The following is a 23,025-nucleotide window of genomic DNA, read 5'->3' as shown; positions in this document are numbered from 1 at the left end:
AGACAAAGAACAAACAAAACTCAAAGTGAATAGAAGGAGAGAAATCATAAAGATCAGAGTAGAAATAAATGAAACAGATACAAAGAAAACGGTAGAAAAACCAATGAAACTAAGAGCTGCTTCTTTGAAAATATCAACAAAAATGATAAACTCTTAGGCAGACTCATCAAGAAAAAAAGGGAGAGGGTTCAAATCAATAAAATTATAAATGAAGAAGAGAAGTTACAGCAGACATCACAGACCTGCAAAGGATCATAAAAGACTATTACAAGCAACTCTATGTCAATGAAATGGAACACCTTGACGAAATGAAAAAAAAAATCAAGAAAGATACACTCGTCCATCGAAAAAAATAGAGAATATTCATGGACTAATCATAAGTACTGAAATTGAAATTGTGATTTAAAGACATCAAAAAACAAAAGTTTAAGACCAGATGGTGTCACAGGTGAATTCTATCAAACATTTTAAGAGTTAACATGTATCCTTATGAAATTTTTCCAAAAAAATTGCAGAGGAAGGAACACACCCAAACTCATTCTTGAGGCCACCATCACCCTGTTAACAAAACCAGACAATGATAACATAAAAAAGAAAATTATAGGCCAATACAACAGATGAACATAGATGCAAAAATACTCAGCAAAATATTAGCAAACCAAATCTAGCAATACATGAAAGGGATAATATATCATGTTAAAGTTGGGTTTATCCTAGGGATGTAAGGATTTTTCAATATTCTTAAATCAGTCAGTGTGATATATCACATGAACAAACTGAAGAATAAAAAACATATGATCAGTTCAATAGGTGCAGGAAAAGCTTTTGACAAAACCCAACACTGATTCCTGATAAAAACCCTCCAGAAACTAGGCATAAAGGTAACCAACCTCAACATAATAAAGGCCTTATATGACAAACCCACAGCTAACATCATCCCCAATAGTGATATTCTTAAATAATTCCTGCTAAGATCAGGAATAAAACAAGGATGTCCTCTACAGCCACTTTTGTTCAACATAGTTTTGGAGGTCCTAGGCATGACAATCAGAGAAGTAAAATAAATAAATGGAATCCAAATTGGAAAGGAAGAAGTACAACAATCACTTTTTGCAGATGACATGATATTATACATAGAAAATCCTAAAGCTATCAGGTAACAGTTAGATCTCATCAGTGAATTTGGTACAGTTGCAGGATACAAAATTAGTACACAGAAATCAACTATTTCTATATACTAACAATAGAAGTTTAGAAAGAAAAATTAGGGAAATAATTCCATTTACCATCACATCAAAAAGGATAAAATATCTACGAATGAACCTATTTAAAGAGACAAAAGACCTGTACTTTGAATACTGTAAGACACTGATGAAAGAAATCAAAGATGATATAAATAGATGGAAAGGTATACCATGCTCTTGGCTTGGACAAATCAATACTGTCAAAGTAAATGTACTATCCAAGGCAATCTACGGATTCAGTGCAATTCCTATCAAATTTCCAATGGCATTTTTCACAGAAATAGAACAAAATAATTTTTAAAAATTTGTATGGAAGCACAAAAGTCCTCAAATAGCCAAAGCAATCCTGAGAAAGAAAAACAAAGCCAGAGGAATCAGGCTCCCTGACTTCCGACAAAGCTAAAATCATTATAACAACATGGCACTGGCACAAAACAGAAATATAGATCAGTGAAATAGCATAGAAAGCCCAGAAATAAACCCACACACCTATGGTCAAATAATCTATGGCAAAGGAGGCAAGAATATACATAGGGAAAAGATCCCCTTTTCAATAAACTGTGATGAGAAAACTGGACAGCTACCTGTAAAAGAATGAAATTAGATCACTCTCTAACACTATACACAAAAATAAACTCAAAATGGATTAAAGACCCAAATATAAGACCAGATACTGTAAAGCTCTTAGAGGAAAACATAGGCTGAACTCTCTCTGACATAAACCTCAGCAATATCTTACTAAGTCTACCTCCTAGAGTTATAAAAATTAAAACAAAAATTAGAAAATGGGACATAATTAAACTTTAATTTTTTACCATGGCAAAGGAAGCCCTAAAAAAAAGGAAAAGACAAGCCAAAGAATGGGAGAAGATATTTGCAAATGAAGTGACTACCAAGGTATTAATCTCCAGAATATATAAACACCTCCTGAAGCTCAATATCAAGAAAACAAACAATCCCATCAAAAAAAAAGAGCAGATCTGAGTAGACATTTTTTCAAAGAAGAAATACAGATGGCCAAAAGACACATGATGCTCAACATCGCTGAATATTAGATAAATGCAAATCAAAGCTACCTTCAGGTATAAACTTACACCAACTATAATGGTCATCATCAAAAAATCTACACACTGTCAACGTTGGAGAGGGTTTGGAGAAAAGGGAACCCACTTACACTGTTGGTGGGAATGTGATTTTGTACAACCACTGTGGAAAACAGTATGGAGGTTCCTCAACTAACAATAGAACTACCACAAGATACAGAAATTCCATTCCTGGGCATTTATCTGAAGAAAAACGTGATTCTAAAATGTATATGTACAGAAATATTCATAAGAGCCCCATATACAATAGCGAAAACATGGAAGCAACAAAATGTCCATTGACAGAGGAATAAATAAAGAAGATGTGGTACATGTATACAATGGAATATTACTCAGTCATAAAAACAATAAAATAATGGCATTTGCAGCAACATGGATAGACCCAGAAATTATCATACTAAGTGACATTAGACAGTGAGGGACAAACATCCTATATCAGTTAGATGTTGAATCTAAAAAAAGGTATGCAAATGAACTGATTTACAGAACACAAATAGGCTCACAGATTTTGAAAATCTTATGGTTTTACCAAATGGGACAGGTGGGGGATAGAGAGGGGTGTACTGGGGATTTGGGATGTAAATGTTCTAAAATTAGTTTGTGATGATTTCTGTGCAACTATAAATATAATAAAATTCATTGATTTATAAAAAGGTAATTGTTGATATTATTTACTTACTGCCATTTTCTTAATTGTTTTAGATTTGTTACTGTTGGGCTTTTTTCTTTCTTTTTTTCTTCTTTCTTGTGATTTGATGACTATCCTTTTGGTTGTATACGAATTGGCTTTTCTTTTCTATGTATGTACCTATTATTTTTTGGTTTGTTGTTCCCACAAGGTTTTGATATAATAATCTATGTATATAAAATAGTGTTTTGGAGTTACTGTCATGGGTCAGTGGAAGTGAATCTGACTAGTATCCATGAGGATGCAGGTTCGGTCCCTGGGCTCAATCAGTGGATTAAGGACCTGGCGTTGCTGTGATCTGTGGTGTAGGTCACAGAGGTGACTTGGATCCCACATTGCTGTGGCTGTGGTGTAGGCTGACAGCTATAGCTCCTATTCGACCCCTTGCCTGGAAACCTCCATATGCTGTGGGTATGGCCCTAAAAAGACAAAAATATATATATTGTTTTAATTTGCTAGTCTCAATTTGAAATGCATTTTTCAGGAGTTCCCATCATGGCACAGTGGTTAACGAATCCGACTAGGAACCATGAGGTTGTGGGTTCGATCCCTGCCCTTGCTCAGTGGGTTAATGATCTGGCATTGCCGTGAGCTGTGGTGTGGGTTGCAGACGCGGCTCGGATCCCATGTTGCTGTGGCTCTGGCATAGGCTGGCAGCTCAGCTCCGATTAGACCCCTAGCCTGGGAACCTCCATATGCCACAGGAGTGGCCCAAGAAATGGCAAAAAGACCAAAAAAAAATTAAAAAAAAAGAAATGCATTTTTCAATATTCTGCATTTGTCCTCTCCTTTTCCCATGATTGCTAGTTTAGATATCATATTTGGCTATGGATTATTTCCTATTTTTATTTTATGTTTGCCTTTATTACTGAGCTTTCCCATTTGTAATTTTCTTGTTTTTCATTGTAGCTTTTCTTTCCAGTCTGGGGAAGTTCCTTTAGCATTTGTTGAAGAACTGGTTTGGTGTTGCCAAACTCTCTTAGTTTTGCTTGTCTGTAAAGCTTTTGATTTCTACATCAAATCTGAATGAGAATCTCATTGGGTAGAATATTCTTCATTGAAGGTTTTTTTCTTTCATCACTTTTTTTTTGTCTATTTAGAGCTGCACAGGTGGCATATGGAGGTTCCCAGGCTAGGGATCAAATCAGAGCTATAGCCACTGGCCTACACCACAGGCACGGCAATGTGGGATCCAAGCTGCATCTGTGACCTACACCACAGCTCATGGCAATGCCAGATCCTTAACCCACTGAGCAAGGCTAGGGATCAAACCCACATCCTCATGGGTACTACTTGTGTTCATTAACCACTGAGCCACAATGGGAACTTCTCTTTCATCACTTTAAATATATCTTGCTTCTCCTTTTTTGCCTGTAGAATTTCTGCTGAAAAATCAGCTGGTAACCTTATTGGGGTTCCCTTGTATGTTATTTGTTGGTTATCCCTTTGGCTGTCAATATTTTTTCTTTGTAGAGAAACTTTTAAAAATTTTATTAATATGTGTCTTGACATGTTTGTCCTTGGGTTTATACTGTGTAGTACTCTTTATGCTTCTTCTACTTTTTTCCTTTCCTGTAATAGGAAAGGTTTCAGCTATAATCTATTTTTTTCTTTTTGCCTTTTCTAGGGCAACTCCCACAGCATATGGAGGTTCCCAGGCTGGGGTCTAATCGGAGCTGTAGCCACTGGCCCACACCAGAGCCACAGCAACCCCAGATCCAAGCCACATTGCAACCTACACCACAGCTAATGGCAATGCTGGATCCTTAATCCACTGAGCAAGGCCAGGGATTGAACCCACAACCTTATGGTTACTAGTCGGATTCGTTAACCACTGAGCCACAATGGGAACTCCAGCTATAATCTTTTTGCATATTTTCTCAGGTCATTTCCCTCTCTCTCCTTCTGGTATCCCAATGATGTGAATGTTGTTATGTTTGATACTGTCCCCCAGGTCTCTTCGACTGTCTTAATTTCTTTTCATTCTTTTTTCTTTATTCTTTTCCATGGCAGTGATTTTCCTACTCTGTCTTTCACCTCACTAATTCATTCTTCTACCTCAGTTATTTGGCTGTTGATTCCTTCTAATATGTTTTTCATTTTGGATATTATGTTATTCATCTTTGCATGTTTACTCTTTAAATATTCTAGCCTTTTATTAAACATTTCTTGTAACTTCTCAATCTTTCCATACATTCCTTTTCCAAGATCTTGGATCATCCTTACTCATTACTCCGAATTCTTTTTCAGGTAGAGTTCCCCTTTCCTCTTTATTTAGTTGTTTTTGTTGTTTTAGTTGTTTTTATATTGTTATTTTGAAACATATTTCTGTGTCATCTCACTTTGTCTATTTTTCTGTGTTCATGGTCTCCTGCCTGCAGGGTTTTAGTTTCTCTTGCTTCTGGTGTCTGCCACCTGCTGTTTACCATTGGTTGAGGCATTTGTGCAGGCTTCCTGGTTGGAGGAACTGGTGTCTTCCCACCTGTGTGTGGAGCTAGATCAGGTGGCTTTTGGCTCAGTATGACTCTAGGCAGCCTATCTGGGTTCAATATTGTTTTGGTGTTTTTAATTTGCATGCTTGCTACCTCTTTCCTTAGTGTATGCTTGTCATTAGCCTCTTGGTAGGAGATGTGATGGATGTTGTAGTGACTACAGCCCTCACTAGATTTCGAGCAGGGCCTTCCATTTGCTCTATTGTTATCACAGTCCTATAAGGCATACTGTCTGCTCCCTACTTGTTCAGATCTATTCGTGAGCTATGTTTCTGATTTGTGGTGTTACGAGGTAGGAAAGATTGTAACATTTCCACTGGGAAAGTATTGCAGTATTCTTCCACTGGAACTATTCATCTTTGAGTGTGCTCTGTTGTGTCACTTTTCACCCATTGGTGGGCTCACAAAGTACACCGTTGGTGGGTACTGCCTTCAGTCCCACCTTTCCCATGGGTATGTTGGTTTTTGGTCCTGGTGCCTCTCAGGTGTTGTTTACATCTGGCCACCAATGCTGATCCACTAAGATCAGGACCCAGGGCTGCAGTACTTGTGCTTCTAGGCCCACTGTGGATGCTATGGAGTCAGCTCAGACTCTGGAAAGGTCCAAGCCTCATGTGTAGTCATCCACAAAGCCCACAACTACTAAAGCCAGACCCCTTTCAGCTGTAGGAGCACTCATCATTCAGATGTTTCATCAGCATTTACTTTATAAGGTTAGCAGTGGAGGTGTAATCCTGAACTTTGTATAGCTCGGATGAAATGTTTCAGCTCTTCTTCCTTAGTGGCAGGTTCCCTGAGTCTCAGTTATGGTTTCAGCTCCACTTTTATGTGTGAGCAACCCAATTTTATGTGTGATTGCTCCAAAGGCATCAGGCATATAGGGCTCCAGGGAGCCTGCAACTACTTTGGAGGCAGAGGATGGAGTAGCAGTGGATTCTTGCAGGGAGATGGGGTGAGGCTGAGATCAGGGAGGCAAAGGCCTTCCCTAGGTGAGAGGTGTGTGGGGCTGTGATGGGGGTGTAGCCCAGCTCAGGTGGAAGCCTTTTCAAGAGCTTGCAGAGGTGGGGCCTGGGTGGGAAAGGAGGTTGTAATGGTGGCCCTGTCCCTTGCAGGCCACCTAACAAGATGCTTAGCCTCCATGGCCTGGGCCATCTTTCTGAATATTCCTGGTTATGGCACTCCACCCTTCTACTCCCCCAGGATGTCTCAAACAGCCAACAGCCATCCTATCCTTAGGAATGCTCTCTAAACCCCATGATCCAGCACTGAGCCCCTGCTCTTATCTTCAGACTCATGTCTCAGGCTTGGGGGCACAGGGCAGTTCTGTGAGTCCTCTGTGTATGTCTCATTCTGTTCTGCTTGCCACAGACCAGCAACTGTGTTTTCCTCCAAGCTTCCAAAGCTCCTTTCCTGTCCCAGCTGGTCTCCCCACTAGTGACTCCCAGGTATGGCAACCTCTCCTTTCCTTTAGCTCCCTCCCTAGGGCACAGGGCCCAACCTGCTTCTACCTTTTTCTTTCTTTCTTTTTTTTCTTTTTTTTTTTTTTGAAGAAATACCCAGTTTTGTGGAGATCCCTCCTTTCTGGTGTGGAGTTTTTTCTGCTAGTGCTCAGTAGATGTTCTGTGAGGATTAGTCCATTTGTAGAAATATTTATTATGTATTTGTGGGAAGAGGTGAAATTCACTTCCTCCTTTTCTGCCATCTTGTTTCTCCACAGTTACTCTTAAATGATCATTTTAGTGACAATTTGGTGAACTACAATGTCCTTTATGGGCACTCTTTGGTTCTCTAGTGACTTATTTCCCTCAGAATGACTTTTTCCCCTTTATACTATGGGGGATGTTATAGATGAGTTCCACTAAATATGGAAGGAACTTGTATCTAGCTTCTTTTACTTAATTTAATGGTTTTGAGTTTAATCCATGCTGTTTCATGTATCAATAGTCTGTTCTTTTTTATTACTGAGTAGTATTCTATTGTATTTGGAAGTACCAAAATTTGTTATTCACCAATTGATGGACAATGCAGTTATTTTTGCTTTTTTATATTTACAAATAAAACTGCTATTGATATTTACATATATTTGCATAGTCATATGTTTTCATTTCTCTTAGGTAGTACTGGATCTTACATAACTTCATAAGAAACTTCCAAACTATTTTTACAGTGGTTGTACCATATTGAATTCCCACTAGCAATGTCTGAAAACTCTAGTTACTCTGAGCCCTTGCCAGCCCTTGCTATTTGTTATTTGTTTATGTATTTATTTTTATTCTGTTTTATTTTTCCATAATAATATTTTAGGTATCTTTTCGGTCCTGTGAAAACCCTCTTTCTTCTTGTTAGGTTAACAGTTAGGCTAACTATTTCTATTAAGACATGAATGTTTGCTTATGTGAAATCAGATTCTCTATCAAGTGGAGCACAGTGGAGTGAGGTGGTTTGAATTGCCTTTTGTCAGCAAGTTGTGTTGGTTAGAACACAATAGTAATGACTTTTCAGAATTAATACAATTAAGTCTGTTTCACTGCAGAGACTTCTCTAATCCCATGTAACTGTTTTATGGTAACAGAGGATTCCAAAGAGGAGAGTAAAGGACTGCATAGAAATTTGTCATCAGCACAGAGAAACCTTAAGCTGCATATTCTGTTATTACCCAAACAACTCCCTGGAAAATGAGGATAGGAGTCAGGCTGAACACAATAACTAAAGGACTTTTAATTGAAATGTCATTTTTACTATTGAACAAAGAAAGCTATTGTTCTGATGTGTGATAAATGCTGATGGTGTCTTATTTCTTTGTGTAGAATTGCTTTTCTCTCATCATTGACTTAATTTGATTGCACCAGTTTGTTGGCTGTCACATTTGAATTCCTTCAGCTATGAAATATAGATAATGACAGTCTGTAATTTAACAATCATGTGCCAACATTTGTTTCTTCTAATCAAGAAAGACTATGAATTATCTTTTTCCCCTTATAGTTTTGGAATAATTAGAAAGTTTAAGGTTTTCTTTTCTGTCTGTCTTGTATCTTATAGGTGGCTTGTCTAATATCTTGCATTTTCGTCCTGATAGTCATCTATGTAATAGGACCTTTGCTTTACTGGCTCCCCATGGTATGTAATGCTTTTTAATATTTACTTTTAAACTTTACTCTTTTTTTGCCTTTTTTTTTTATGGCTGCAACCACAGCATATGGAAGTTCCCAAGCCAGGGGTTGAATCAGGGCTGTAGCTGCCAGCCTACATCACAGCCACAGCAATGCAGGATCTGAACTGTGTCTGCAACCTACATCACAGCTTACAGCAACACTAGATCCTTAACCCGCTGAGCAAGGCCAGGGATCAAACCCACGTCCTCATGGATACTAGTTAGTTTCGTTACTCCTGAACCATGACAGGAACTTCTAAACTTTACTCTTAGTGAGAATCATTGTATTTTAAATTTTCTTCTAAGAAAACCTCAGTGATCCTAAATCTGAACCTATGACGTAAGCTATAGTTGAATGAGGAGAAGTGGAAAAAGACCACATTTGATGGGGAGAGTATGGGAGGATTACCATGGCTGTTATCTAATTCTTAAGTTTTTGTATAAGAATGCAGTTGTGAAAAAAAAAGGAAAAAAAAAAAAGAATGCAGTTGTGGAATTAGACTAATTCTGAACTCACTTGGAAGGTGGAACTAGCCAATTTCTGTTATAAGAAGTAGACTTGGGAAGAATTTTTTATCAAAACTTGGTTTCTTAGAAAATGAATGCTGGGCAAGAAAGTAGGGAACAAAATACATCTTGCTACCCTTGGTTCTTCTTTATACAAGATGACTCAGACTATTAGTATCCATGTTTATCTTGCTTTTTACAAGCTTGGGGCAAGTGAAGAGATGCGAGTAAGATCGTAGTGTGCAAAGATCCAGAGACAGTCTTGGTCCTTTCTTGTTCTAATTCTTTATTCATATAGTAAGAATAAATCATTTTCATAAGAGGATGTTTGAATAATCAAGTTCACTTTTCAAGAGAAGTTATAAATATCTGCAGATGAAACCAGATGATTGATACTCAAGATAATTATACAGAAATGATATAAATATTTAATGTTTACAACAAACAAATTTCAAACAAATGTCAGTGAATAGTTATTATAAAGTTAAGAGGTCATTTGGCCTTATAATATTCACCCTTATAATTCACGACTTTTTCTTTCTTTCTTTTTTAGAATGGCATAATATTTACCCTGTGGTTTTCTAGAATTGATATTTTATTCCTAAAGCACCATACTAGATTATTTATAAACAAACTATATATTACTTTAGTCTCTAAATGGTGATTGGTTTTCTCTAGTAAGTACTTCAAAAACGAAGAAAGGAATAAAAAATCTTGATTCTTTTAAATTTATGTTAAAATCTTTATCTTATTTTTTCCTCAACTTGTGTCTTATTTTTAGTGTGTTCTTGCAAGTATTATTGTCGTGGGACTTAAGGGAATGCTAATTCAGTTTCGGGATTTAAAGAAATATTGGAATGTGGATAAAATTGATTGGGTAAGTAGACATTTAACCTAAAATTACCCTCATTGGCTTAAACACATGTTACAAAATAAGTTTTAATAGTTCTATTTGCAGAAAATAGTTGTAGCCATTTAAGATTTACACATTATGAACTATTATTTATTTTTTCAACTGTTAATAGGAGTGTTATAATGTAAAATGTCTTTATAAGAAACAGAAATGGAATTTTGTCAAATTTTGATTGATGTGTTTAAGACCTTTTAAAGAAATGCTATTTAACTTGAGAGGATTGCGGATTCCCAGTTTGCATTATGAATTGATTCTGAAAGTGAAGCTCATCAAAGAATAACTAATAGAAATATGACTAATAGAAATATAACATATTTGAAAAGCCAGCATTAATTTCTAAGAAATATGTGCTGAATTAATATGGGTTAAGCATATTAGTAGTGACCATAATAGTAAACATATTAATAGGGAAAATACAAAAAGCTTCATGAATTGTTTTTTGACTGGGTTACATTGAGAGGAGCATTATGTTAATAGGATATATTGCTAGGAACAGATTGAATAAATCTGAACAATAATAAAGCATGGCTTCTGCTAAGATAAATGTTTAGCATACTTGTTCTAAAGAAGTGTATCTATGCAAGAACACCCAAAATTCTCTCCCTTTCCTTCATGGATGAACTATTTCATGAGTACCCACTGTTCTACTTTTTATGGCATTCACCATATTGAAGTTCAATTATCTATACATCCTCTGCCTTCAGATCCTTTGCTCTGAGAGGCTTGGGGTGGTTATTTATGCTGGTGAATACTTTACTGAGAATCCTCCTAAGTCTCAATATTACTGAGCTTCTACTGAAGTACAGTACTGAGTGCTATGTGGAATGCAGAGATGAATAAAGAAGTACTTGTCCTTTTCAGACACTAATGTTTATTCAGGATGCAGACACAGAAATAGTAACTTATTATGTTGTGTATGGTAAAGCATAACCTGGAAGCAAAAGTAAAAACTTATCACTGGAGAAATAGAAGCAGGGCATTTAATTTTAACTGGGTTAATATGGAAAACTTATACCTGGAATGTGAGGATATGGTGGGCAGTCCAAAAGGCCAAAGTTAACCAGGCTGATGTAGGGTCATGACTTTTTTAAGGTGATATATGTGAGGTGGCATGTGGAAATAGAAAAAATGAGGCAATGCAAACTTAGCTAACAAATTATTGTTAACTCATTAATCACCAAAGGGGGATCTCATTACCATGTTGGAAGGGAAAAGATGTCAGGGAAAGTTTCTTCCAATAAATGATGGGTAGAAAATGTAATGTGCAGTTGGGAGTAGTAACAGATGGGCTTGGAAATATTAAGAATGGGTTGGACTGGGAAAGGCTGCTCATGTTGTACAAAGATTGAGCTTCATCATGAAAGCAGTGAGGTATCACCAAATGGAGAAATAGGAACAAGATTTATGTATTAGAAAGGTCATTTGAGTAATTTGAGGAAGATGAATTGAACTTACGTAGTATGCAGCAATTGGGACACTCCTTCAGTATTTCAGGCAAGTAAATGAGGAAGGCCTAGACCACAACTAAGACTCAAGATTCAAAAAGAAGGAATAGAGTTGAAAAATTGTACAGAGGTTTCATTAGTTAGCTGTCAACAGCAATTATTTACATGAAGTGTATCAATCTGGAGTGGCTTCTAAGTCTCCAGTTAGGAACGTCACTTGAGGAAGATGTCATTCATTGAGTTATAGAACATGGAAGATTATTTAAATGCATTTAGTGTTTGCCTTTAGTCTTTTAAAAAATGCAGATTCTCATTCCTGAGTTCTTTATTCCAGTTCCTCCCTTTGTATTCTGTATGTTATCACCAAGCACTTTTCCAAGAAGGGCTCACATATTTTATATTTCCAAAGTTATTGCATGATGAAAATATCTACTTTTTTTTTTTTTTTTTAAATACCAGGAGTTTTTGGCTGAGTCTAAAACGTTTTCTCCCAAGACTTCTAAAACTTGAATTATCTTCAGGTATTGAGAAATAAGGCAGAGAAATCACAGGGCAAAATAATTTTTTGGTATTTTATGTGAGTTTATTTTCCTAAATGGATGCTCAGTGAGGTTCTTTCTTGCCCATAAATTTTGGTAATATTATCAGAATATTTCTAGTGGTTGAACACCCAGTACCAAATTCATTTGAAAGTGACATTTCTTTGTGATCTCAGAATCAAGGATGATATACAAAATTTTTCCTCTAATAAGTATTTTAATATTTTTTCAAATATATATATTCAATTATCATAATTAATTGTGTATTTTTAATTTTATTTTGTCTTAAAATATGTACATTTTCCATGATTATTTTGAAGTATGCATGTATGTGCATGTATAGCTCTCTGATTATGTATTTCTAGTTGTTATTATCCTGTTTTTAAATTTTAAATATAGCTTTTGTCTCTGTAATATTTTTACTTCCATCCAATTATTTTCCATTTTTTATCACCTTGTTTTTCTTTTTTTTAAATGTACTTTTTCTTCTGACTCTTCATATCTATTTTTGAAGGTTTTTCCCCTGAGGTTATATTGCCTATTACCTTTCTAAACTTACCCTCTGTCTCTATTTAATTACTTTATTTCTTTTTCAAATTGGTTCCTTGATGGTTCCTTTATGGTTATAATGTATTTTTTTCCTCATATATAAAGATTTTTATTTTTTCCATTTATAGCTGGTTTACAGTGTTCTGTCAGTTTACTACTGTACAGCCTGGTGACCCAGTTACACATACACGTATACATTCTTTTATCTCATATTATCATGCTCCATCATAAGTGACTAGACATAGTTCCCAGTGCTACACAGCAGGATCTCATTGCTAATCCATTCCAAAGGCAACAGTCTGCATCAATTAACCTCAAGCACCCCATCCATCCCACTCCCTCCCCCTTGGCAACCACAAATCTTTTCTCCAAGTCCCTGATTTTCTTTTCTGTGTAAAGGTTCATTTGTGCCATATGTTAGATTCCACATATAAGTGATATCATATGGTATTTGTCTTTCTCTTTCTGACTTACTTCACTCAGTATGAGAGTCTCTAGTTCCAGCCATGTTGCTGCAAATGTCATTAGTTTGTTCTTTTTTTATGGCTGAGTGGTATTCCTTTGTGTATGTATACGACATCTTCCTAATCCAATTATCTGTTGATTATGAGGTATTTTTAGTGGACCTAGCCATTTGCTGAAAAATAATATGAGGAGGGCAGGAGTTAGTAAGTGAGGTGGAGAACCCACCCCACAGCTCTGATTTAGGGATGTCATCTGAAGATTTGTTCCTGGTTGAAATAAAACCTCACAAATCACAGACTCTCTGGTGATCTGATACTGGATATCTTCTCTACTTTCTTCACCTTGCTTCACCTCCATGAGTCTCTCTGTGGTTAGAAAGCTATGTTGTAAGTGATACGAATGGCATTTCATCTTACTAATCTTCTTTCTGTGGTATCAAATAGATACCGTATGGGTACATTTCTTCCTTCTCAGGTGGTCCACCATTGACCCTAGAACTTAAAGCTCTTCTCAGAACGTTGCTGTGTAGAATTTTCAAAGCTATGGCATTCATGGAGAAATCTGTAATTTATTGAACTTTAAGATAAATCTGTTGGTTCCAGTGTCCTCCTTGATATCTCACAAATTTTGCAAGTCTACATCATATTTTATAGTTAGAAGTTGTGACTATGTTCTTTCATTGAAGAATGATTTTCCTCTTAAAATACCCATTTTTGTGTTATTTTTGAGTGGATTTTAATAGAGAAGAATAAAGTAAAAATGATTTTAATGTACAACCTAAATCTGATATCCAAATCTACACTTAGAAAGGTAAGGGTAGTATGCAGCAGTATGGCAGATGCTTTACAATGAAGATAACAAAAGCTGGTACTTAAGTAGGAGACAGAATAGTTTAATGGGACGATAGGAAACAATAGCAAACTGTGAACTTGGGTGTTACCAGTTAATTGAGAAGAGGATATTATATGAGACTTTTTTGTTATTAGTAATTGATAGAACTTGGAAATGATTGGACAAGTAGATGGAAAAGGAGATATAGTAAATATGTTATTCCAAGATTTTTGTTTGTAGTTTCTTGAAGAATATTAGTGGTATAAATGAAAAAGAACATTGGAATAAGGGCAGACTTAGGGTTTGAAGTTAATGAGTTTACATTTGGATGCATTATTTAGTTCAAAAACTGTTTTAATGGCTCAGAATTGAGAGTCTCCTGTTTAGAGGTGGTAGTTGAAAACGTGAACTAAGTAGGCAGTGTGGTTTGGGAAAAAAATAAGGTTGAGAAAAGTGACATGAATATAGCAGATGCATGGTAACTATATGGGATATTGTATTTAGCTTGACAATGGCCTTCTATGGTTGAAGTAGGCAGGTATTCCTAGCTTCTAATTCAACAGCGATAAGCCATGGGTTATTGGGATGTGATCTGGGCATAGTATCTATAGTAATAATATTGCATAGACTGTGGATATAGGCTAGATTACCCAGTAGATAGAATATGTCCAGATAACTCAATAGATAGTCATGGAAGTAAAGTTACCAAAGCTATATGTATGTGTAAAATAATTTGAAAGCTTAAAGTTTAAGAAAACATGCAATCACTTGAGATAAAATAATTTTTTGTTTCTTTAAATTTTTTGCAGTTTAATAATGATTCTACTTTGAGTTGTAGGTCAAAACCTTTTTTGAGGTAATGAGAAATAAGGATCCAAAATAGAAGCCTGTCTCATGGGCTTGGAACTGAGTTTAAGTAACAGAACAGTAGAGATAGAATTCAGATATACAGAAATTTAAAAATATGGATTAGTCACCAAAAAAGATGGAATAACAGATGGAGAAGAAAGAAGTGAAGTGACTGGGTAGCTGCTAAACTGTGCTTTACTGTGCTTTACTCTGATACATTTTATTTTTCTTTTCTTTCTTTTTCTTTTTCTTTTTGTCTTTTTAGGGCCACACAGTGGCATATGGAAGTTCCCAGGCTAGGGGTCCAATTGGAGCTGTAGCTGCTCACTTATGCCACAGCCACAGCAATACCAGATCTGAGCCTCATCTGTGACATGCACTGCAGCTCACAGCAACCCCGGATCCTGAACCCATTGAGAGAGGCCAGGAATTGAACCCTCGTCCTCATATATACTAGTCGGGTTCATCACTGCTGAAGCCATTTGGGGAACTCTTACACTGATACATTTTCTATAAGGAACAAGGGTTTATGTGTTGCCTACTTTAGGTTAACTTTGGGTTATCTTGAGTTTAAGGGCTATGAGTTCCAAATAGGAAAGGGATCAAGTAAGAGCATATAATGCAAAAAATAGGGGTTCAAAGCTCATTCCTTATAGCTGTGACATCCAGCGTTTGGATCCTTACTAGGAATTGTTACAGAATATTGTCAGGGTTTATCTAACCAATGGAACTATTTGCATGTCTATGTTACTAATTTCCATTTGATATTTTTTTCAAAGTAATAAATGTATCACTGGGAAATAACTAAGCATTGTAAACCCAATTTACAATAGATGATGTTGTGGGAGAATAAATATGCTTTAAAAATAGAACCAGGTAGTAATGTTTTTGGTTACTCTGATGAATTATGGCCTCTAAACTCTGTAGTTTTTAAATGGCAGGATTAGGATCTTCAGTTCCTGATGCATACTGAATGATGGAGGTTGGCCAGGAGGAATAGGACTTATAGAACTTTTGGTGAGGTCATATTCTGCCATACCCAGGCAGGTTCAGCAAGCATTAGGGGATGAGAGAGAAACAGCAATCATGGCAATTTTAAGTAATGATCAAAAACTTGCAGCCTTATCTTGTATAAGATCAAGTTTGGTATAATACATTAGGAAGGAAAAAACATACTGTGTGTAAGTAGAAGATTCAAATGACTGTTCATTCATCTAAATAGAGGAAAAACATCTCAATGTCTAACCTATTAGATAATAGGTTTAGGATAATTTAATAATAAGTACTAATTTAGTATGACATTTGTAGGTGGTGGATCTTAACATGAGAACACTTAAAATATATTTTATCCTTTATTCTTGAATTTTGTTTATTCTATATAAAAAAGGAATTTTACAGATAAAAATCTACTTGCTTCTAAGAGTTTAGCTTTTGAAAGTAATCCAGTGTTCAGAGGCACTCATGCTCAGTGTAGGTAAATAATACAAAGGAGAATTTTAAGTAAAAAATACCCTTTAGAAACATTTGTTTCAAACTTGTCTGGAAAAAACAAACAAATAAAACAGCTATGCTCCTGCAAGAATATGTGCTGTTTTCAGATTATGAAGAAGTTTTTAACCCTTTCATTGGTGAATGGAATTGAATTATATTGCTGATGCTGTTTTAAAGTGGTAATAGAGCTATTGGCAAAGAAAGAAATGAACTAGGAACTACATGCCTAGATAATGTGATGCAGATGATTTGGGTGAAAAGAGAGAGTTTGAAATTTTTGTTGGTTTGTTGGTCTACTATTTGATGAATGCAGAATTTATTTTTTGTTTGTTTGTTTGTTTGTTTGTTTGTTTGTTTTTGGCTGGCCCACAGCATATGGAGTTCCTGGGCCAGGAATCAGATCCAACCTGCAGTCACAACCTAAGCATCAGCTATAGCTGCAGCAATGCTGGATCCTTAACCCACTGTGCTAGGCCAAGGGTCAAACTTGTGTCCCAGTGCTCCCAAGATGCTGTCAATCTCACTGTGCCACAGTGGGAACTCCAAATGCAGAATTTTTATGTTTAGAAAATATAACCTTCTAATTTCCACAAATTATTTTGCTTTTAAAGCTTTTTGTCCCCCAGTAATAAACTTAGAATTGCCAACTATAACACAGTATCTTATTGCAAATTGTAATTTCAGGTGGTAGACAAAACTGCAATAACGTCGGAATCCCAACTAAAGGAGAAATAGAATTTTCTCACAATCATTTGAAATATTCCCAAGAACTAAGTTGGTCTTGAATTTTAGCTTCCACAATTTCACAAGAAGTGACTCCTTACAAATAAAATTATAACCATATTTATAGTGGTTATTCTAAAAGTGGCTTTGGTTGTGTCATAAGAGCTGTCATTTAATTTTAGGCTTTGAGAGTCTTATGTAGTAATAAGCTAGCTTAGTCCTTTCTATAGCAGTCTGTTTTCTTTCTATAGCAGTCTGTTTTCTTTCTATAGCAGTCTTTCTATATATTGTTTTCTTTCTATAAGAAACAACTGTAGAATTGTTGTAATAATAATATTACAACATTAAATGGGAGAAAGTGGGAAATAATGGCATGCTTTTGAACTGAACACATCAACCAACTATTTACAGATCTTAAATAGAGTGTTTGTTGGGGACTGAACTAAGGGTTGACAGCATGTACATATAAAAGAGTGTGTCTTTCCCTTTACCTCTGCCACTGGAAGTCTGATGGGGCCTGGATTTGTTTCTATGTTCCTGGGCTTTTGTTTACCACTTCTTGAATAATATATTCTTGCTGAGCGATTTCTTCACAGGAATGTAGAACAAGATTGTGAGGAATTTAGCTATCACAAAAGAGATGAGAAAACCAAAGGCCCCACATCATCTGTTTCCTGTTTCTCTTTCAGGGCATATGGGTCAGTACATACATATTTACAATATGTTTTGCTGCCAATGTGGGGCTACTGTTTGGTGTTGTGTGTACTATAGCTATTGTGATTGGTCGCTTCCCAAGGTAAGATCTTATTTAAATGCTGTTTATCCTGGCCCAGCAGCAAAGAATATACTGTTGTCAGTTACTTTTATTTCTGTGGAATAGATAGTACTACAACCTCATGTTTTATTTTGAATTAGAGACAAAAATAAAAGTTAAGTGAAGGGACATAGTATCCAATAAGGCACAAAATAAATGATGTAATCACTTGAAAAGTCAAATACCCTCCACAAATTTAATTTTTCAGAAGTTGAGTTAATCTCTCTAGTTTTTCGTAGATAAAGAATTCCTTCTTTCTTTCTCTCTTTTTCTCTCACTCTCTTTCTTTCTTTCTTTCTTTGTTTCTTTCTTTCTTTTTCTTTCTTTCTTTCTTTCCTTCCTTCCTTCCTCCCTCCCTCCCTCCCTTCCTTCCTTCCTTCCCTCCCTCCTTCTTTCCTTCTTTCTTTCTGAACATCTGAAACCATTCCCCTATTTTGATCAATTTTTTTCCTGTTTTCCCAGTATTTATCCTCTGATAATGATTCTATTCATGACTCATCCTTTCCTTGAAACTCCTTGTGAGACAACATGTTCTTAAAAATTTTAAGTTTTACCTCTATAGATTCTATCTTTATGAAGTATATATATGTATACTACCTTTATGAAGTATATTTTATCTTTATGAAGTATATATACAAAGTGTATATATTATAATTCATATATGAATGTGAATCTACATATATATGTAGATTCATTGTTATCTTGTCCTATCTCTCCATTCATTCCCTCTTTACTTCCTTTCCCCTAAAAAAGCATTTTCTCAAATACTAGCCTTCTCCTTTATTGCTCTCCTTTATAGATTGAAGATTTGGTAGCTGGGGGCCCAGATGAGATAAATTGCATTTTAAAATCTCTATTTAGATGTTTTTGTTTTTACTCTATTTCTGAGGATCCAGGAGAGATACACACTTAACCAGTGTCTTATGAACAAATTTTGTTACATTAAAATGACTTATGTTTTTTACTTCTTAATGTAATGTAATTAGGAAATGAGATTTTCTTTTATATCTGCCTTAATTCTAGAGAAAAGACTCTGAGTATTAAAAATATGAAAGAAACCGAATTTAAAGTGAAGACAGAAATGGATGACGTAAGTTTAGTTTCCTTTTCCTTTGTGCAATTAATAATTTTTGTCAGATAGTTTTAAGACATTACAAGAAGCAGATAAATTACTACTTTAAAATGATAATTCTATTTTTGATTAGTGTGAACTTTCAATGACATATATGACTACCATATATATGGCAATCAACATGCAGTAAATCAATAGAACAACAGAAATCTTGTATCAGCATTCAGATAAGAGGGTAACATGGGTCATACAAGTACAGTTTGTGGTAGAATCATGGTTCAGATTAGTTCAAGCATTTGGAAACCTCTTTTCCATTACTAAGTTGACATAAAACAGTCAAACTAAAATAATAATTAATTCCAAATTAAATGATGGTGGGGGTGCTAGGGAGGGGAATAAAACTAATACCATGAATTCATGGTATTTTTTAACACAATTGATGAGTCTGTGTTATTAGCAGAGGGTAATTTGTACCAATAGGATAGCTTTCTTGCACAGTGAATACTTTTTTTTTAAAGAAACGAATTATATAAATTATCTTTCCCAATCCATGTTTAGGCAGACGAATTGTGTTTGAGTCCTAGTTTCTTGTTCTGAATGATGACCAAATCAAGTTTAAGGTAAAGGAAAAAAAATTTGCCAATTAAAAAAATTCGCCTCGTTTTAAACCTGCTTTGTTTGGCTAAGCCTTTTTTTTTTTTATTATTTTCATCTCATTTTAGTACCTCATGATTGCCCTCACAAAGAATTGGTCAGTGTCAGGGTATTGCTGAGTAGACTGGCAATAGGAAGTAGCACCAGAAGTCCTTCTGTGATACTCAGGGAAACGGCTTGTGTGTTTAATAAATATGGAAAGATTTGGTTCATAGAAAGCTCCCTGAGCTCAAAGACATTAAAGGTGTTCCAGGCTCAAGTTCAAGTTTTTCACAAGCCCTACTGTTCTTTTCTTTCATATATCTTTTTCTTTTCTTTTCTTTTTTTTCATATTTATTTCTTTTTTTTTCCTTTAAATTTTCCATGGGAATTTAGTGCTTGTACAAAATCCCAGACTGACTCTTGGGCTCCCAAAGTCCTCTGTGTATCCACCTGACACATACAGCTGCATACAGTAGCCTTGGCATGCTTAGCTTTGATACAGAAATTGAGTTTGACTATTTTTCAGTTTCAAGATTACTGGTTAATATGAGTTCCGTATGTGGTGCATGGGAAATGAATCTGACTAGGACCGTGAGGATGCAGGTTTAATTCTTGGCCCGCTCAATCTGGCATTGCCCTGAGCTGTGGTGTAGGTCACAGACGTGGGTTGGATCCAGTGTTGCTGTGGCTGAAGTTTAGGCTGGAAGATGTAGCTCCGATTCGCCCCTCTAGCCTGAGAATTTCCATATGCTGCAGGTGTGGCCCTAAAAAGAAAAAAAAAAAAAAAAGATTACTGGTTAATAAATTCTCACCTAATCTGTCCTTCTTCTCAGGCTAAATATGTGAGGAAGTGAATGAGGGGATTTGTAGGAAGATGAAAATGCCAGATTTTTTCCATGTCTTTAAAACTTAATTGGTTCCAGTCTAGTCACCTACCTGAACAGTAACTGTGTTACCACATGGGAATCTTAATTTTATCAAAATATAACACCCCACTAGTTCCTTAAGTTTTTGTATCAAAGATAAGAGAGAGAAAAAAAAAACTAAGACAAAGATTTGAATATGAGAAGGAATTTTTGACCAACGTAAAGTCTTCCTCTTCTCCATGCATTTATTCTCCCACCCCTTCTCCTGCTAAACATTCATTCGTGATTTGGAAGTTCTCGTTCAGTGAACTCAGTGAATTCAACTCTATTGAAAATATGTTTTCCAGACCAATTTGAATCTCTATTTCTCAATAAATATCTATCTTTAAATAGTATATTATTTTAACTTAAAGCCTATTGGCACACGTGGTGTGATTGGTGAGTCAGACTAAGAGATGGGGCTTTGTCATAATTAAATAGGATGAGCGAATAATTGTTTTATTTTTGGCTGTAAGAGACTTCTTTTTGATTAGAAGTTAATTTGGTAACTAAAACGTTTTTGTTTTCTTGAATAGTTTATTTGTAGCAAATCCCCTCCCTTTATAGAGTTTAACAGTTGTATAGCTATAGAAACTTTTTGAGATTATATAGTTTAAAAATTTACCAACTTTAAAAAATGAGGAAACTAAGAGAGGTTAAATGAATTGTCCAAATTCACATACCTAATATTTTCTTTTTATCTTTCTATATTTGCCTGTATGCATCTCCTCCTCTGAGTACTAATGTCTGAAGGAGTATTCCTTTACTGAGTTGGTAGGAGTTATCCTTTCATACAACTTATCATTATCTCAGTTTCTAAGACAAACTCCTGCCCCAAAGATCATGGAGAAGATGATATGGCCAGGAAGACCTGGGCAAATGACCAAAGCAAACACCTTTCATTATTCAAGTTTTTCCTTCACCATTTCTTCATGTCTTGCCTACATCCTGGCAATCCAGTGTAATCTAGACCTGCCCAAAGTGAAATTACATTCCTTATAACACCTCTTTGTTTCTTTCTCCCAACTAGAACTCTCACCAGTAAAGTTAGAACTATCACTAGTCACTTGTAAAGTTATATTCCAGCCTAAGGAAAGCTAAGTCATTATGAGGTAAATGACTGACAGTTGACACTTTAAGACATATTTTCATTTTTAAAAATACTGATGCCTAGGTAAAGGAACTTTAAATTTATAGATTAAGTGAAAGAGATACTTTTAGGAGAATAAGTCTTCATGGTACTCTTTGGATATCATAGGCTGGTGCCTCCCCAAAACCCAATTAGCAGAACTAAGGGCCATTTTCTGGAAAGCTGCAGACTTATCTCATGGTTATTAATATTTCTTAATAAAAAGTAAGTACATAATATCCCTGAGGAGTGTTATAGTATATTAAGTTCTCCAAATAGACTTTAATAATGAAAATATCAGCCAGGAGATTGCTTCCATGATTGAGTAATATTTGGACTTGTAGGATTTAGATTCATTGGATAGAATTAACCTCTTTTCTTGCATTCAGAACTCTGAATTTCTTCCTTTTTTTTCCTCCAAAAGGAAACCCTGCAGCAAGTGAAAATTATCTCAATAAACAACCCACTTGTTTTCCTGAATGCAAAGAAGTTTTATACTGATCTAATGAACATAATCGAAAAGGAAAATGCCAGCAATCAGCCACTTGATGAAATCAGCAAGGTAGAATCAACTCTTTCATGATTATTATGTCATGCTACAGGTAACTTTATCATGATATTCAGCAAAAGTATCATGTAAATAAAATACCTTATAAAGTGTTTAGAGACTTCTTCCCTCAGTAAAACCTTATATTGTATTTAACTCTTTTTTGGGTCTTAAAGTTAGCTTTTAGGTAATCACTATCATTCATTCATTCAGCATATATCTAATAGACATGTGTTAGGTGTTCTAACCCAAAGAAAAATAAATAAGACAAATCATTTAAAGGATCATTTTACCAAGAGAAAGAAGAATTAAATCTATATCCAAAAGAGAATATGGCCAATGACTCAGAGAAGCATAAACCATTGCTGTCATAGGATATTTTATTTTATTTTATTTTATTTTATTTTATTTTATTTTATTTTATCTTATTTCATTTTATTTCATTTCATTTTATTTTAATTTTATGGCTGCACCTGCAGCATATGGAAGTTCCTGGGCTAGGGGTAAAATCAGAGCTGCAGCTGCCAGCCTACACCACAGCCAGAGCAACACCAGATCTAAGCCACATCTGTAACTGGCACCACAGCTCTAGGCAACACCGGATGCTTAACCCACTGAGCAAGGCCAGGGATCAGCCCCACATCTTCATGGACACTATGTGGACAGGCTCATGGACCCACTATGTGGACAGGCTCACAAACCCACTGAGCCACAATGGGAACTCTAGGATAATGTTATTTTAAAATGCCATCATTCTTTATCTCCATAAATTATCTCAACAGAGATAGCAAATCAGATGTACATCAGGCTGATTCGATGCAAATGAGCTGTCTTCAGTCATTTGAATCCTTCAGCCCTCTGCAATGTTAAAAGCATGGGCAGTTCAAAACGAAAATGTGAATTTCCTTTTCAATAACTGTTAAGCATTTCAA

The 23,025-nt window shown here is 35.5% G+C and overlaps 1 protein-coding gene across 10 annotated transcripts in view; it reads left to right on the top strand.

Moving 5' to 3' along the window:
- The window catches only part of SLC26A7 (solute carrier family 26 member 7), a 179,862-nt gene that overhangs the window by 133,578 nt on the left and 23,259 nt on the right, over positions 1–23,025 (top strand). For 6 of the 10 annotated variants that reach the window (XM_085021081.1, XM_085021078.1, XM_085021074.1 and 3 more), the window contains 5 exons: positions 8,567–8,644; positions 9,967–10,062; positions 17,680–17,786; positions 18,828–18,894; positions 21,971–22,108. In XM_085021081.1, coding sequence (XP_084877207.1) covers positions 8,567–8,644; positions 9,967–10,062; positions 17,680–17,786; positions 18,828–18,894; positions 21,971–22,108 — 486 coding nt within the window. The remainder of the gene's footprint in view (positions 1–8,566; positions 8,645–9,966; positions 10,063–17,679; positions 17,787–18,827; positions 18,895–21,970; positions 22,109–23,025) is intronic. The other 4 variants (XM_085021076.1, XM_085021082.1, XM_085021079.1 and 1 more) reach the window with 1 other exon arrangement.

The sequence above is a fragment of the Sus scrofa genome, chromosome 4 (assembly GCF_054392235.1).
Source record: "Sus scrofa isolate SSC_HxYL_T2T_F1_AM1 chromosome 4, Sscrofa_HxYL_maternal_Yorkshire_Landrace_v2.0, whole genome shotgun sequence".
Lineage (NCBI taxonomy): Eukaryota > Metazoa > Chordata > Mammalia > Artiodactyla > Suidae > Sus > Sus scrofa.
Note: the sequence above shows the minus strand (reverse complement) of the source record. Positions and strands in the feature narration are given on the sequence as shown.